We start from the raw sequence: 14,405 nt of genomic DNA on the forward strand, positions 1-14,405 counted from the left end.
TACCTCGAGCTATAATGAATCCAAATGTGGTTTGGGGACACCAATGATTATTGTATGTCAAAATATGGAGATTACGGGTATAACGAAAAACATAAATGAATTATCTTCCACTTCTTAATAACCATAACTATCGTACCTACTGACAACAAGCGAAAAATTAACCAGATCAGATAACCACATATACAGTTAAATATCAGCAGTAATACAAAGGCAGGTAAACATGACACTTGCTAAGTTGATGCTCTTCTATACCAACATTCTGTTGTAAATGAAATACAACTATATTTCCATATCATTCAGGAGCATATTTAAGTTACATTCCAGGTTCACATACATTGTGGATACAAATAACCCCTGCAGTTCGATATCCTTGATAAATACACAAATGCCATACTTAAACAATAAGTACAAGTAGTGCACATGACAAAATCATCTGACTGTCCCATTCACACATGGCAGGAAACACCCAGCTTCAAATACTAACTAATTCTGCAGGCAAGGCTGATAATTTCACTGCTAGTTCTCTGTCACTCATAAAACCATGTATGCTTTGTTTGTTTCCATCTTACATCCACAGTAACCAACATTCTTCATGGAGATGGATCGCAAACAATGCCCATCCGACGACTGTATGTCCTACAAGTTCAAGGTTTGTATTATTTCATCAAACTTTATCAGCTGCAAAACTGCCCTGTTAACAGTTGACAGCAAGAAGAAAAAAAAATAATCAAGCATCACCACACAATCTGGTTCATATGGGTATTAAAGATACAACAAATACATACCGTTAAAGACAAAATCAAAACGCATGATTAGCTTCATATGCGTGTGGAATATAACCCAACTTTGCTTTCGTTGGAGATTCTGCAAAATAAAAAACCACTTTTTAGTGGGGAAAAAAAAAAAAAAAACCCATCAATTACTACAGATAAATGCTTCTTCTGGAATGAAAGGTATCTAGCCAAGGGAGAGGCCATTTTGTAAGTCCTTGTCAACTAACACACACAAAGACAACACAACGGCTTCCACCCTCAAAGGATGCTTCATGCATGCAGGTTCGATTTCAACATTCTTCAACTGTACCTTCGGATGTGGCAACTGCGGGTGACTTGCAAGCTTCGACGGTTGTGTAGATCTTCTTTCAAACGGACGATGCACAACCTTTCATTTGTTGTAGCTTTTGCGAAAACCAAAAATGTACAGATTGTACAAATTGGAGGTCATTTTTGTCCATTTTTTCGCGGTTGATTTTTGCTTCCCGGGGAACTCAATAATTCCACATATTTTTTGGATCAAAGATTTGTCAAACAGTACGAAAATTAACACACACACATATTTTTCCGAAAAGAAAGTTGCCCAGGGAAGTTATCACATCTGAGCTACCAAGCGTTGCTATCATTTTTCCCCCACCATGCATTCCCGGACATGTTAAAAGAAGTCGCGTACCAAACGCGCCCTAAGTGTATAACCGGTCATCCTTTTCTCTTAAGAGCTCCACGGCCACTTCTCCTCCATTTCTTCTTGCCATGGCCAAGCCTTATACTAGAGAGAGAGAGAGAGCTTATGTGTTCTTGAATTTTAAGCACTTTTTGGAGAAAGTTCATTACACAAAAGTTGTAGAGCTTGATCTTGTGAGCTCGAAGCTATATTTCGTTCTTCTTTGAGAGATTTGTAGAGTGAGAAACTCTCATCCAAAGAGTGTTGACATTATTCATCTAGAGAGAGAAAGTTAGGGTTTTATGAAATTGATTGGTGGAAAAGAAAGCTTGGTGTTTAAGGATTCCATTCAAGGTATTAATTTCTAATTTTGATGGCTGGAAGATGATTAATTTTGAAGTTAAAGTTTGGTTAGGGCTTTTGATGATCATGAATTTTTGATGTGGTTTGAAGTTTTTTTGAGGTTGTATGTTAATTTTTTGTAAAAACTATGCTTGGAATTGATTAAAACAAGTTAAAGGATCTTGTAATTTTATAAGACATGTTTCGGCCTTTAAGGGTAAATTATGTCACTACAAAAATTTAAGTATTTTGTGGGGGGTTATATTTGCAAATAGTGGAGGTCTTTAACCCCCACAAAGAATATTTGTGGCATCCACAACAAATGCCAGTAGCGCATGCGCCACAACATATTTTCTGGCGTCTTTATGTGCAATGCCACAATTTGTTGGAATATTTTCTGGAGATTCCGAACTCCCACAAATGTTGCACTTCCTAGAGGGTATAGACCCCCACAGTTTGCTTCACATTTTGACAAGTATAAACCTCCACTATTTAATATTTTATGGCAGCTTTAGACTGCCAGTATTTGAGAGTTAAAAAGGTTAATATATCACAATTTGGGAATTGGGACCCATCCCATCACTTGATTTGTTAACCGATTTATAATTTAGCACCAATGATTCTGTGAAGTTCATCTTTTAAGGCATGGAAAATAATATGGTAAGTTGAAGTTCAAAGTTACAAAATTAAGTTGTAATTGTGCTGAAACTTTGTTAAGAACACTAACACTCACAGATATCATCTAAAAATCATGAAGAAAGAAAATGTTCAGCAAAATTAAATTATACTTCAAACATTGTTTGTATATTAAAACCCCTCCAAAAGCATATGACCTAAGGGAAGAAGTGAGTAAATAAAAAGCTCACAAATAGTAACATTATAACAAATAACAATTTATTATTTATATGAATATTGACTATATTTTGGAATCCAATCAGCCAGACAAACCTTTTACATCACTATAACAATCAACAAGACTTATCATTGTACAACCAATTTGTAGCCAAGTGAAGACTGAAAATAATTATATTAACAAAATCAATCCAACCGTGCTTGTATCCAGTTAATACATAAGGATTATTCATGATAACAAATCTAGCACTTCTTGCCTTTTGCTCAGCAACAATACTAATTGCAGTAATATTTTTGATCAACACATGAACCTGTGACCTCTATAAGTCCATCGGGATGAGATTTTACATTGGTTACTCCCTCTGCTTCCAACTGCGATTCCACTTTTGCCACATTGCCTCCTCTAGTACCATGCGAAAGTCACTTGGTTTGCTCTTGTACAACCAGATCTGCCCCTGGAACCAATCAGAGACAAATCATTTTGTACCTCAGTAAATTGTAAAACCAATCATCTAAGAGATTCAATGCATATGATAAATAAAGTAAAAAGAAAAAAAATTGACCAGACCTTATCCACCAATATGTATCATAGGCCTATTTGCTGTCTTTGCTATGTCAAACTTACCAGCATGTGAAGCTTTCTTTCTCTTCACCTACACCAAGGAAAAGCCAAAACTAAATAACATATTAGTAAAAGACCCCATAGAATAGCTTAACTAAAGTAAGACATACAATTTCAAGTGATATATGATACACTATTGACTATTTTGCTACACAGCCATACCGAAAGCAATCACACATCTTATAAGGCAGAAAAATCATGAAACAAAAAAGCATCAGATGTTGTAGCCTCAATTACCTCAGTGATAGACGATCAAGGTATGTTTCTTGCACTATTGGGTACCATTTCGAAAACTGATCCATTATCCATGATACAACAAACCATATTTCACAGATGACCGATATCAACCACAACCAATATGCATCGTTAACTGGGTGGAGAATTCTATAATGAAAGAAAAGCCCAAGAACTACAAGGCGAAGTATTATAATCATTTTGTATGGATTTATCTTGCTTGATGGGATAGGCAGCTTCCGTGAAAGTGGCTGCTGCCTTCATCCATCCTGAAAGGGTATATTGAGGAAAAAAATGTTTAAAACTAAACGAAATAAAAATATATAGCAAAAATTAGAAAAATAAAAATCCATTCTACCTAAACTATTACACAACCACACTGCAACACCTTACAACTAACAAAAAAATGATAGATTGCTTAGCAAAAACATAGGCATGTATGCTCCAACAACTTCTTAAAAATGGTTTGCCTCGACATTATATAGAATCAGTGAAGCACTCTTCAATTTCCACACCAATCGTGGAGCACAAGTATAACTTACGAAAATAAAATGGATCAAGAGTATGAGACTTACATGGGCAAATCAGGGTCCTCCAACTCATCACCAAAATTTCCACCATTGTTATTCCCTTCATGCTTCACCACCTCAAGTTTGTCATTATGCTTTCTCTTCCAGTCTTCCATCCGGTCTTTCCAAGCCACACTTCCATACCCGTACAGTGCAATATCTTTCTCTGGAACCATAGGCCTGGGTTGCACTATGACAACAGAAGCACCAGGGTGACAATATAAACATATAATATGAAATGTAGAAATGCAGAATAAAATAGTTGTCCAAGGATTACATGTAATAGAAGGATCAGTATATGGTGTGGGATGAGCTCTGTTTACATTATTCATGTATGGGGGAACAATTAGAGCATGTCGATCAGATGATATCTCAGGATCCTAAAAAAAATAAAAACAGTATCACATAAGAATTATTGTCACTAGTATGCAGTAATGCACATCGAACCAAAAGAAAACCACAAACACTTAAAAGGACAATTTGAAAATATACCTCCTCCCTGTAAGTCAAGAGTGGGATTTCAGAATTGAGAGGAGATATGTCATGATCCAAATTTGTACCAGATATATTAGAATTATAACCACGTCCAGAAAGCATTGAATCTGAAGTTGGCTAAAGGCCAAAAGCATCAAGATGTCCATAACCAAACTCATTGTCTAAGTCATCAATATCATCCTCATCTTCATCATCTTTATCCATTTGGATTTAGAAAGCCTGCCAATTGCCATTATGATCATCAACTTTAACCTTCCATATTCACCAAAAACATTAAGTATTCCAAATATATATAACATCACAGGTTCTAGCCAAATTATCATCATCAAATTTGCGTGACATGCATAATATCCTGGATTTTGATGGTGAAAATATAACTTACCTTGGAAGGACCAAATAAATAGACTTTTAAGTTTCCATCAGCTAGTAGTTGCAATCTATTACAACCAACACAAAATGCTCAGTCATTGATGTGATAAATGAAACTCTACCTTCATGCCCATCTATTGTAAAATTCTCAGCTGTATCTGTTGGGTGATCCGTAAGTCTTTTTAAGCTTGAAAACTATTTCACCGGTTTGGTAATGATGGTTATAAAGGGTTTCTACTATAAGAGAACATAAAATCTATCTATATAAGAAAGGTCTCCATTCCGAATTCTACCTTACCACTTTATCCAACATCTCTGAGTAAGGTACAAGTTTCTTGACGTTCCAAATATTACCATCAAAAGGCGTGAACTCTATAAACCGAATATTAATTGGCTTTTCCCGTGTCAACTCAACAGAGTCACATATTTCATCATCATTGAATCCGCGCATTACAACACAATTGACCTGTAATGCACAGAAACATACAAGACACCTTAAAATGTATCCATCAGTGACATGTAAAATTTACCATAGAAATTATGAACCCTTATTCAAGAAAAATCCCCAAGCTGTACAATTTATTTACTTGAATATGAAATAATAATGTTGTGTATTGATCTAATTCAGAGAGTTACAATATATCGAGACCCTAATGGGCTTAAGTGAAAGGTCCAGACCTAATACAATCAGAATAATTACAGATAGGAAGTAATCTAATCATATCTAATCATATCTAATATATTCTAACACTCCCCCTCAAGCTGGTGCGTATATATTGTGAGCACCAAGCTTGCTACAAATGCATTCAACCCGAGGACCTCTAAGAGCTTTAGTGAAGACATCCGCTAGTTGATCAGAAGAGTTGACAAAAGCTGTCTTGATTTCTCCTAACTGAATCTTTTCTCGAATGAAGTGACAATCAATCTCTATATGTTTGGTTCTCTCATGAAATACAGGATTAGAGGATATATGTAGCGCAACTTGATTATCACAAATGAGTGTCATGGGTTGTTTCTGTTCACAAAGATGAAGCTCCTGAATCAACTGCTTTAACCAGATTAACTCACAGGTAGTATTTGTCATTGCACGATACTCAGCTTCTGCACTAGATCGAGCAACAACAGGTTGTTTCTTGCTTTTCCAAGAAATTAAGTTTCCTCCAAAGAAGACACAATAGCCGGAAGTAGAGCGCCTGTCTAAGGGTGATCCTGCCCAATCAGCATCTGAATAACCACAAATTTCTGTATTTCCCTGATCCGAATACAACAAACCTTTTCCTGGTGCTCCTTTGATGTATCGGAGGATCCTCACAGCAGCATCCCAATGAGAATCACAAGGGGAATCAAGGAACTGACTAGCCGTACTAACAGCGAAAGAAATGTCTGGCCTAGTCACAGTAAGATAATTGAGCTTCCCAATTAGCCTCCGATAACGTCCAGGATCAGATAACGGCTCCCCCTGTCCGGGTAATAACTTGACATTAGGATCCATGGGTGTATCAACTGGTTTACACCCCAACATACCAGTCTCTTCTAGGATATCCAAGGCATACTTCCTTTGACAGATAGAAATGCCCTGTCTAGATTGCGCCACCTCAATTCCCAAGAAGTAACGCAGCTTCCCAAGGTTCTTTGTTTGAAATGCACTGAATAAATGTTGTTTTAACTGACGAATTCCGTCTTGATCACTTCCGGTGAGAATGATGTCATCAACATAGACTAACAAATAGATGCACTTATCAGGAGATGTGATCCTATAAAATACAGAATGGTCAACTTTACTGCGGATTAAGCCAAACGCCTGAACTGCAGAACTGAAGCGACTGAACCATGCGCGAGGAGACTGCTTGAGACCATATAAGTATTTTCGAAGACGACACACCTTCCCAGACTCCCCCTGAGCAACAAAACCTGGTGGTTGCTCCATGTAGACTTCTTCTTGTAAATCAGCATGAAGAAAGACATTTTTGATGTCAAGTTGAAGGAGTGGCCAATGACGAAAAGCAGCAAGAGCAAGAAATAGGCGAACTGACGTCATCTTAGCCACCGGAGAGAATGTATCGCTATAATCAAGGCCGAAGATTTGAGTAAAACCCTTTGCAACTAGGCATGCCTTGAGTCGATCAACATGGCCATCAGGTCCAACTTTCACAGTAAACACCCAGCGACAACCAACTATAGACTTCTCTGGAGGAGCAGAAACAAGGTCCCAAGTGCCATTGGAATGAAGTGCAGTCATCTCATCAAGCATCGCTTGGCGCCACCCTGGATGGGAAAGTGCTTCACCTGTGGTCTTAGGAATAGAAACAGAAGAAAGACAAGAAACAAAGGTGAAATGAGGTGATGAAAAACGGTCATAGCTCAAAAAGGTATAAAGAGGATAAGGATTACGAGTAGTACGTGTACCTTTTCTTTGAGCAATGGGAAGAGCCTCTGGTGAAGGATCTGGAGAGGAAGAATCAACAGCAGTGGGCGTTGAGTCAGCAAGAGTCGAGTCGACAGGAGGCATAGTTTTGTGACGCTGATAGGTGAGAAGTTGACGGTCCGCAGGTATAGAAGAAATAGGTTGCTCATCTGGAATAGAAATAATAGGTTGCTCATCTGGAATAGAAGCACCTGCAGCTGGCAAAGACAAGTCAAGAAAAGGGACAGGAAGAATATGATCAACCTGTGATAACGGAGATGGGATAGAATTAAAGGGTTGTTGATCAAGAAAAGTGACATCAGCAGAAACTAAGTAACGCTTATGATCGGGAGAATAACAACAATAACCCTTTTGAAGATGAGAATAACCAAGAAAAGTACATTTAAAGGCTTTAGATGTTAACTTGTCCTTACCAGGGGTGAGATCATGAACAAAACAGGTACAACCAAAGACATGTGGGGATAAAGGATAGAGAGGAACATCTGGACGCAATAAGTTATAACGAATGTCATTATTAAGCACAGATGAAGGCATACGGTAGATGAGAAAACAAGAGGCAAGGACTGCATCGGCCCAAAAGTGAAGAGGAACAGGCATGTGAATAAGAAGAGTATGTGCAGTCTCAATGAGATGTCTATTCTTACGTTCAGCTACTCCATTTTGTTGTGGAGTGTGAGGACAAGTAGTTTGGTGTAAAGTACCCTACTTGGCTAAGAAATTAGAAAAGTCCACAGAAACATATTCCTTAGCATTATCACTACGTAAAATATGAATAGAGGCACCAAATTGAGTATGAATTTCAACAGAAAATTTTTGATAAATAGAAAACAACTCAGAACGGTTTTTCATTAAATAAATCCTAGTGCAACGGGAGAAATCATCAATAAAGGTAATAAAATACTGAAAACCTAAAATAGACAAGGTACGACTTGGACCCCAGATATCTGAATGAACAAGAGAGAAAGGGGCATCAGCTCGTTTATTGACTCGACTGGCAAAAGAGGAGCATGTATGCTTCCCTTGTTGACATGACACACAATCTAAAGACTGAAGACCGGATAAAAGAGGAACCATCTTCTGCAACTTTGAAAGACTTGGATGACCGAGGCGACTGTGGATAAGTTGTGGAGATTCTGTGAGAGAGCATGCCACTGAAGGACGAGGCACCTCTAAATAGTAAAGCCCCTGTGACTCACGACCCACTCCAATCATCTTCCCCGTACCCAGATCCTGCACAGAAACAGAATGGTTAGAAAAAGTAATGGTGCAAGTGAGGGAGTGGATCAATTTACTAATAGAAATTAAGTTATAAGGGATGCCAGGAATGAAATAAACAGATGTCAAGGCCAAGGTAGAGGTCGGACGAGCTTGTCCAATCCCACGAACTGGGGCTTTGGTTCCATCAGCAAGGGTAAATGAAGGTAAATGATCAGAATAAGTAAGAGATGTAAAGAGTTCCTTATTACCACAGAGATGATCGGTAGCACCTGAGTCAAATATCCAAGTGCCAAGTGATGTAGATGCAGAAACACAAGCAACGGGATTACCAGTATATGGAGCGGAGGGCTGAGACTGAGGAGAAGCCTTCTTGAGAAGAGTTTGGAGTGCAGTATAGTCCGCAAGTGAGAGAGAAATTGAACCAAATGATGCATTGTCTGACTGAGCTATATTTGCAGCAAGAGAGGTAGCCCAATTCTTGTAGTTATTAGAATCCTTCAGTTTGGAAGATGTAATGAGCCCAATATTAGTAGAGATGATTCCTGAGGAAGTCTTGACAGGAGGATAAGGAGAGTTAACCTCCAAGAGATCAGGGGACGCTGCAGCCATTTAAAGACAGAATATAAAAGCCGTAAACGAAGGCAAACGATATCCAATCAAGGAGAACCACGCGTCTAAAGTGAGACCCACAAAGAACCAAGAACAGATTCGGAAAGAGGAGAAGAAGGCGAGAATTTCTGTCCAAGAACGGCCGGAAAACTCCACCGGAACAGTGCACACGCGCCGGTTGAAGGTGGCGTGTGAGCACCACGCGCAGAGGAGAAGGACGGCGCATGAGGGATGCGTTGGTGACCGGACCTCCACAGACTTGGTCGCCGGGAGGAGACGGTCCTGATCGCGTGAAGTCTGGTCGGAAAAGTCGCCAGAAAAACGTCTCTGGTGGCCTGAACAGTGATTCTGGTGGCGGACGGTGGTTCTGGTGGCGGACGGTGGTTCTGGTGGCTGTCAGAGGTGCTGACGCATTTGGAAAAATTACTCAGAGGCTGTTTACAGCCCTAGATGGCTTGCCGGAAGGACGCACGGCAAAGAAGAGGACTCCTAAGCAGTGGGCTTAGGTTTTAAAGCAAAAAACAAGGTTTCTAAGAGGAAGCGAGGGTCCCTAAAACGAAAGAGCTTTGGTACCAACTTGAATATGAAATAATAATGTTGTGTATTGATCTAATTCAGAGAGTTACAATATATAGAGACCCTAATGGGCTTAAGTGAAAGGCCCAGACCTCATACAATCAGAATAATTACAGATAGGAAGTAATCTAATCATATCTAATCATATCTAATATATTCTAACAGAATAACTTAATGAATTTGGCAAAAGGAAAGCTACTAACGGAGAGGTGATAAAAAAGAAAAATGTGCAAAAATTAATAACTGTAGCCAATATCGTTTAGCATACTCCAAGTTTGGACTTACATAGTCCTGCCCATCATCATTCTTTTAAATCTCAACACTAACATCAAAAATTAATAACTCAAGACCATAAACAAAATATGGAGAAAAGATTTACCCTTTGCGTTCCATTTTTGGAAAAACCAAAAAACATCACGCAGTTCACTAGGAACACAACAGCTCAGCATGGATTTGGAAGCCTCCAAGATGGGATCAATCACCACAGCAAGCCAAGCAGGATATCTCTTCCCACATTTTGCCCAAACTATATCACCCAAAGCAAAATCCTCTGGCTTGTAAACCTCTTTCCTCTTTCCAGCATTCACATTAGGCTTTTGGTCTACACCTTCAAAGCTAATACATAAGTTCTTGACATCATCAACAGAACAAAGTAAATCTAAAAATTTATAATAATCATACCTAAACAAAGATATTTGCTGAACCCTGTTTGATTTAGAATATGATTTGATTAATTTAGATTTGAGCAATTAACCATCCGTTCAAATTTATATATCCTCAACCACTTCGATTTAGATTCTTGAAGTGACACAAATGATGTTCACATGAGCTATACCTATTATTCCAATGAACAACATCATGCTGATTTTTCATATCAAGTTTATAAGAATCTAATAAACCACCTTGAACTTTTGGGCTTTGATCTAGAGAATCTATACCTACGCTTACAAGGCAGAGGGGCTATTAAAATGAATATTAGAAAAATCTTCTTCTTTTAAAAGGAAAAATAATAATTATTGATCAGTTTATCACCTTGATATATAGCGGGACCTACTAGATTAATTTCAGCGGCATCACGTATAGGCAAGATGCCAACGAAACCTTTCTCTTCCCACTGCCAAAGTTATTGTTCCACCAACTTCACACTACACTAATCAAGGAAATAGCCATATGTATGTTTAAACTTTAAAGAAAAACCCTAAATCAAAAGATTAAATTAGCAATTACAAAGCACACGTCAACGTATCGCAGAGTCCATTACAAAATGCAACTCTTCAGTTCTGTTTCAAGTCAACTTATGCTCCATTCTTAACGATTTTAATAATTGAAGGAAAACACAAGAGGCATTGCATTCCACCAATAAATTCGCAAGTTATATGCCGTAAATTAATATTATAAGTACTTCGACACATATTTATTAATTATATCATTTACCAAGCGAGAAAAACACTATTCTATAAAATCGAGTAAGCTCAAAAATTAAATCTAAAAAATACACAGAATTTTGTAGGGGTGTGACCTGCTTGGGGAAGTGCAACGAATTCGAATGATGGCATCAGGAAAAAGGACCTTGTTCCTGAATGGAAGGATTGCTAGCCGATTTGGAAGCTCCATCGATTCTGCCATGCTTCTGATGAGAGATGATCGAATTGAAGAAAGGAATAAAATATGGCGTACGGTTTGGTTGAGAGAGGGAAAGAGTGAGGAAAAGGCTAGTGTGTGTTATGAGTAGAATCTGAGACTGGGAATTTGAGAATGAAGAAAGAAGGCTGAGAAATGGAGAGAGGAAAAGGTGTTGTGGCGTTTGGCGATCCTACTCGGTTTTTATTGCATAATAAAATTTATTATTTTAAATTTTTTTAGAGCACATTAATAAATGGAGATAAAATAATATAAAGCAGAAAAACGATAATAAATTTTGAGGGATTAAAACCTGCCAAAAGTTATATTATTTAGTGAAGGTTTTTTTGACCTACGGTAAATAATCTCCACTAATCTCATATTTTTTTATAGTGTGTGAACGATGTATTTGATAATATGTAACGATGGAATTAAGGCTCTAGAATAATTTGATGATGAATGGTTCAAGTGAGATTAAGTGAAAAATGTATGATAAAGTCTTGGAAATTTAATTAAGGCCATTCGGCCATATTGAATTAAAATGGCTAAGATTGTTAATTAATTGTGTTTAATTAATAAAAGTACACCTAGTGTATGTTTAATTAATATTTGATGTGGTTTTCATTGAAAAGAAATCAAATGGATGATATAGAACTTAAATAAGTGTCATTGGAAAACATAAGGTCTTTATGTCAAGTAATGATTATGTAAGTGAACTAGATTGTTTAATGAATTGTGTAGTGTAAGTGAATGTGGATTATAAGATGTTTAAGTTGGCTAATCATGTAGAAAAAATGACATGTATAATTCGGCCAACATAGGTTAAGTTACCTAAGTTTGTGTAACTTGACAATTAAATGTTGTGTTATGTTCAATTGGTAAAAAGAATGAAGATTGAATATAATTTAATTGGATTTAATGTGAAGGAAGTAAATGAATTTACATAAGTGTCAATATGACTATGTAAAGCTTATGTGTGACATGAAACTAACCTAATATCAAGTGGTTATGAATTAAGTTGAAAGGTATGCCAATTTGAGTAATTAATTGAAAGAAAAGAATGCATAAAAATGCATGATTTGGAAGATGTACAATTCGGCCATAACGGTTTAAATACCATGAAATGTTTATTAAAATTAATTAAAAGTTGTGAGATGTTTGTGATATGAAAACAAGTAAGTTTCAAGTGGTGTTGAGGTAGTTGAAACCTTAATTAAGTGATAAGTACTTACTTGGGTTAGTAATTAACTAACTAGAAAGGTGGGTCCAATGATAAGGTATGGGATTTGGTTAAGACTTGTTATGGTATGGCATGAACTGTTAATTGGAAAGTCAATTGGAAGCTAATGAAAAAGATGATTAAGAGGATTACCAAGTGGGTAATTAAGTTAATGTGCAAATGATATTTGGTTGTGTGTATAGTGTTATGCACCTTTGATTGATAATTGATTGTTTTTTATCAGAGTTTAAACGGACACAGTAGGTAGATGTAAATAGTGCAGGTTAAGTGGACAACAATTTATAAATAGGAAGCTAAGCAGGTAAGTTCTCAGTTTAGGAGCTTTCTCCGTCTTAATGTTCCGCCGTAATCAAATGGATGGTTATGGTTTCTGTATGAAATATCTGTAAGAAATGTTAATGCTTCCATAGAACGGGACCAATTAATAATTTGGTTGTACAAGTGGAGATTTTCCGAAAAAATGATAGCTCTGGTGGAATTTCTGAGAATAAATATGATTATGAAAGTATATGTTTTTAGTATGTTCTTATATGTTCTGATAAGTTCTGATATGTTTGGATATGTTCAGATGTAAGTTTCTGATTTCTGAAATAAGGTATGTTTGTAAGAAAAGGTGAATTCTAGTTTAATATAATTGCTAGAATGAAATTACGAAGAATATGTTGTGAAAGCTTTGTTTGTGAAGGAATTATAATATTTATGATTTTATGTATTAATAAAAAAGTAAGAATGAATTTAAAATACTTAAATGCATTATCTAAGAGTATACGATGTCTGTCTCTGTTTGGAATTAACATGTAATACAGGAAGTGAACTCGTGGGTGGAGACTTCTCCATAAACCTCGAGCTTATTGAGTTTATCTCACTCCGCGTTATGGGGATATATTTCAGGTACTTCCAAAGTAAAGGATAAGGATAAGGGTAAAGGACCAGCTATTGAAGATTAAAGTTAAGTTTGGAGCTGGTAGTTGAAGGGATGTATGTTTTGTGATATCTCTGTATATATATGTTTTGATGTGAAACAGTTTTGAGAGACCTACGTTGCCTATGTAAATGTTTTGTAAAGATTAACGAACACATGTAAATATGGTTTGGTAGTTTAAAGTAGATGGCTCTAAGCCAACATCTTTTGATGTGATTTGAATGGAATGAGTATTGTGTTAAACAAGTTTTGTTAACAAGAGAAATTTGGAAATTCCTATAGGTTGGAAAAATAGTGGAGATGCTGTCAAAATTCACAAGAAAATGTAAGTGTTGTGTGTATGACTTTGGTAAGTCATATGTCACTCAATTCTTTGTCAAATGAGATGTGTGATCCGTCATTTTAAAGATTAGGATGTGAATTTTAATGTCCTAAAATATGGGACAACAAGGAGTGTATAAACATGGTGCAGTTTGCTGTTTTTGTTTGCTGTCCAGTTTGCAATGAAGTTGATGGTAAGAGTTAATAACTTATAAAATTCATAACTCCTTCGTTTCTTATCGAAACAAGGCTTATAATATATCAAATTGAAGGTCTAGATGTCATTATAAAATATTAAAAATTGAGAGAAAATAGGTAAGTGGTTTTACTGCAGTTTGCAATGTTGTAAAGTAGTGCAGTTCTCGTTGTTGACGCATGTTAACAGTTTTGAGCAGTAAACTTACGGTAAAGATATCTGGACTTATAGAAGTACAAGTTAAGCTTATGATACCTAGTTTTAAAGCTTATAATGTCTAGTCTAACATACTAGAAGATAGGAATTTGATTAATAACAGGTCAAGTACAGTTTTCACTAAACCGAACCTATATAAGGT

General features: G+C 36.7%; 1 protein-coding gene and 1 long non-coding RNA gene across 7 annotated transcripts; both read right to left on the minus strand.

The window, feature by feature from the left end:
- Window positions 1–244: 244 nt before the first annotated feature.
- Window positions 245–2,278, minus strand: LOC133314207 (uncharacterized). Its single transcript, XR_009751917.1, has 3 exons — window positions 1,084–2,278; window positions 786–864; window positions 245–691 (listed from the first exon to the last, which is right to left on the minus strand). It is a non-coding gene; the product is annotated as an uncharacterized LOC133314207 (long non-coding RNA).
- A 291-nt stretch (window positions 2,279–2,569) lies between these two features.
- On the minus strand, window positions 2,570–11,514 carry LOC133314206 (cellulose synthase A catalytic subunit 2 [UDP-forming]-like). Of its 6 annotated transcripts, none has more exons than XR_009751916.1 (9): window positions 11,268–11,514; window positions 10,128–10,349; window positions 5,214–5,386; window positions 4,549–4,770; window positions 4,334–4,436; window positions 4,063–4,246; window positions 3,491–3,756; window positions 3,200–3,284; window positions 2,570–3,086 (listed from the first exon to the last, which is right to left on the minus strand). XR_009751916.1 is itself a non-coding variant. In XM_061515651.1 (7 exons), exons 3-6 carry the CDS (start codon window positions 4,651–4,653, stop codon window positions 3,281–3,283), a joined length of 396 nt encoding a protein of 131 aa, XP_061371635.1. In that variant the 5' UTR covers window positions 4,654–5,386; window positions 10,128–10,349; window positions 11,268–11,514; the 3' UTR covers window positions 2,570–3,080; window positions 3,200–3,280. The 6 variants fall into 6 exon arrangements, 2 of the variants coding, with proteins under 2 accessions (XP_061371635.1, XP_061371634.1); XR_009751915.1 differs by having other exon boundaries at window positions 4,934–5,386; XR_009751913.1 differs by having other exon boundaries at window positions 4,549–5,386.
- Between the last annotated feature and the right edge of the window lie 2,891 nt (window positions 11,515–14,405).

The sequence above is a fragment of the Gastrolobium bilobum genome, unplaced genomic scaffold, assembly GCF_033153095.1.
Source record: "Gastrolobium bilobum isolate Gb01-03AN ecotype WA unplaced genomic scaffold, APGP_CSIRO_Gbil_v1 utg76658, whole genome shotgun sequence".
NCBI classification, from domain to species: domain Eukaryota; kingdom Viridiplantae; phylum Streptophyta; class Magnoliopsida; order Fabales; family Fabaceae; genus Gastrolobium; species Gastrolobium bilobum.

Excerpts from the sequence above, each read along its gene's own strand:
- LOC133314206 (XM_061515651.1), bottom strand. The coding sequence starts at position 4,653 with ATGCTTTCTGGACGTGGTTATAATTCTAATATATCTGGTACAAATTTG. Across the intron at positions 4,437-4,548 it reads TCTTGACTTACAGGGAGGAG|GATCCTGAGATATCATCTGA; the intron begins GTATATTTTCAA and ends TATTTTTTTTAG. Across the intron at positions 4,247-4,333 it reads TACTGATCCTTCTATTACAT|TGCAACCCAGGCCTATGGTT; the intron begins GTAATCCTTGGA and ends CTGTTGTCATAG.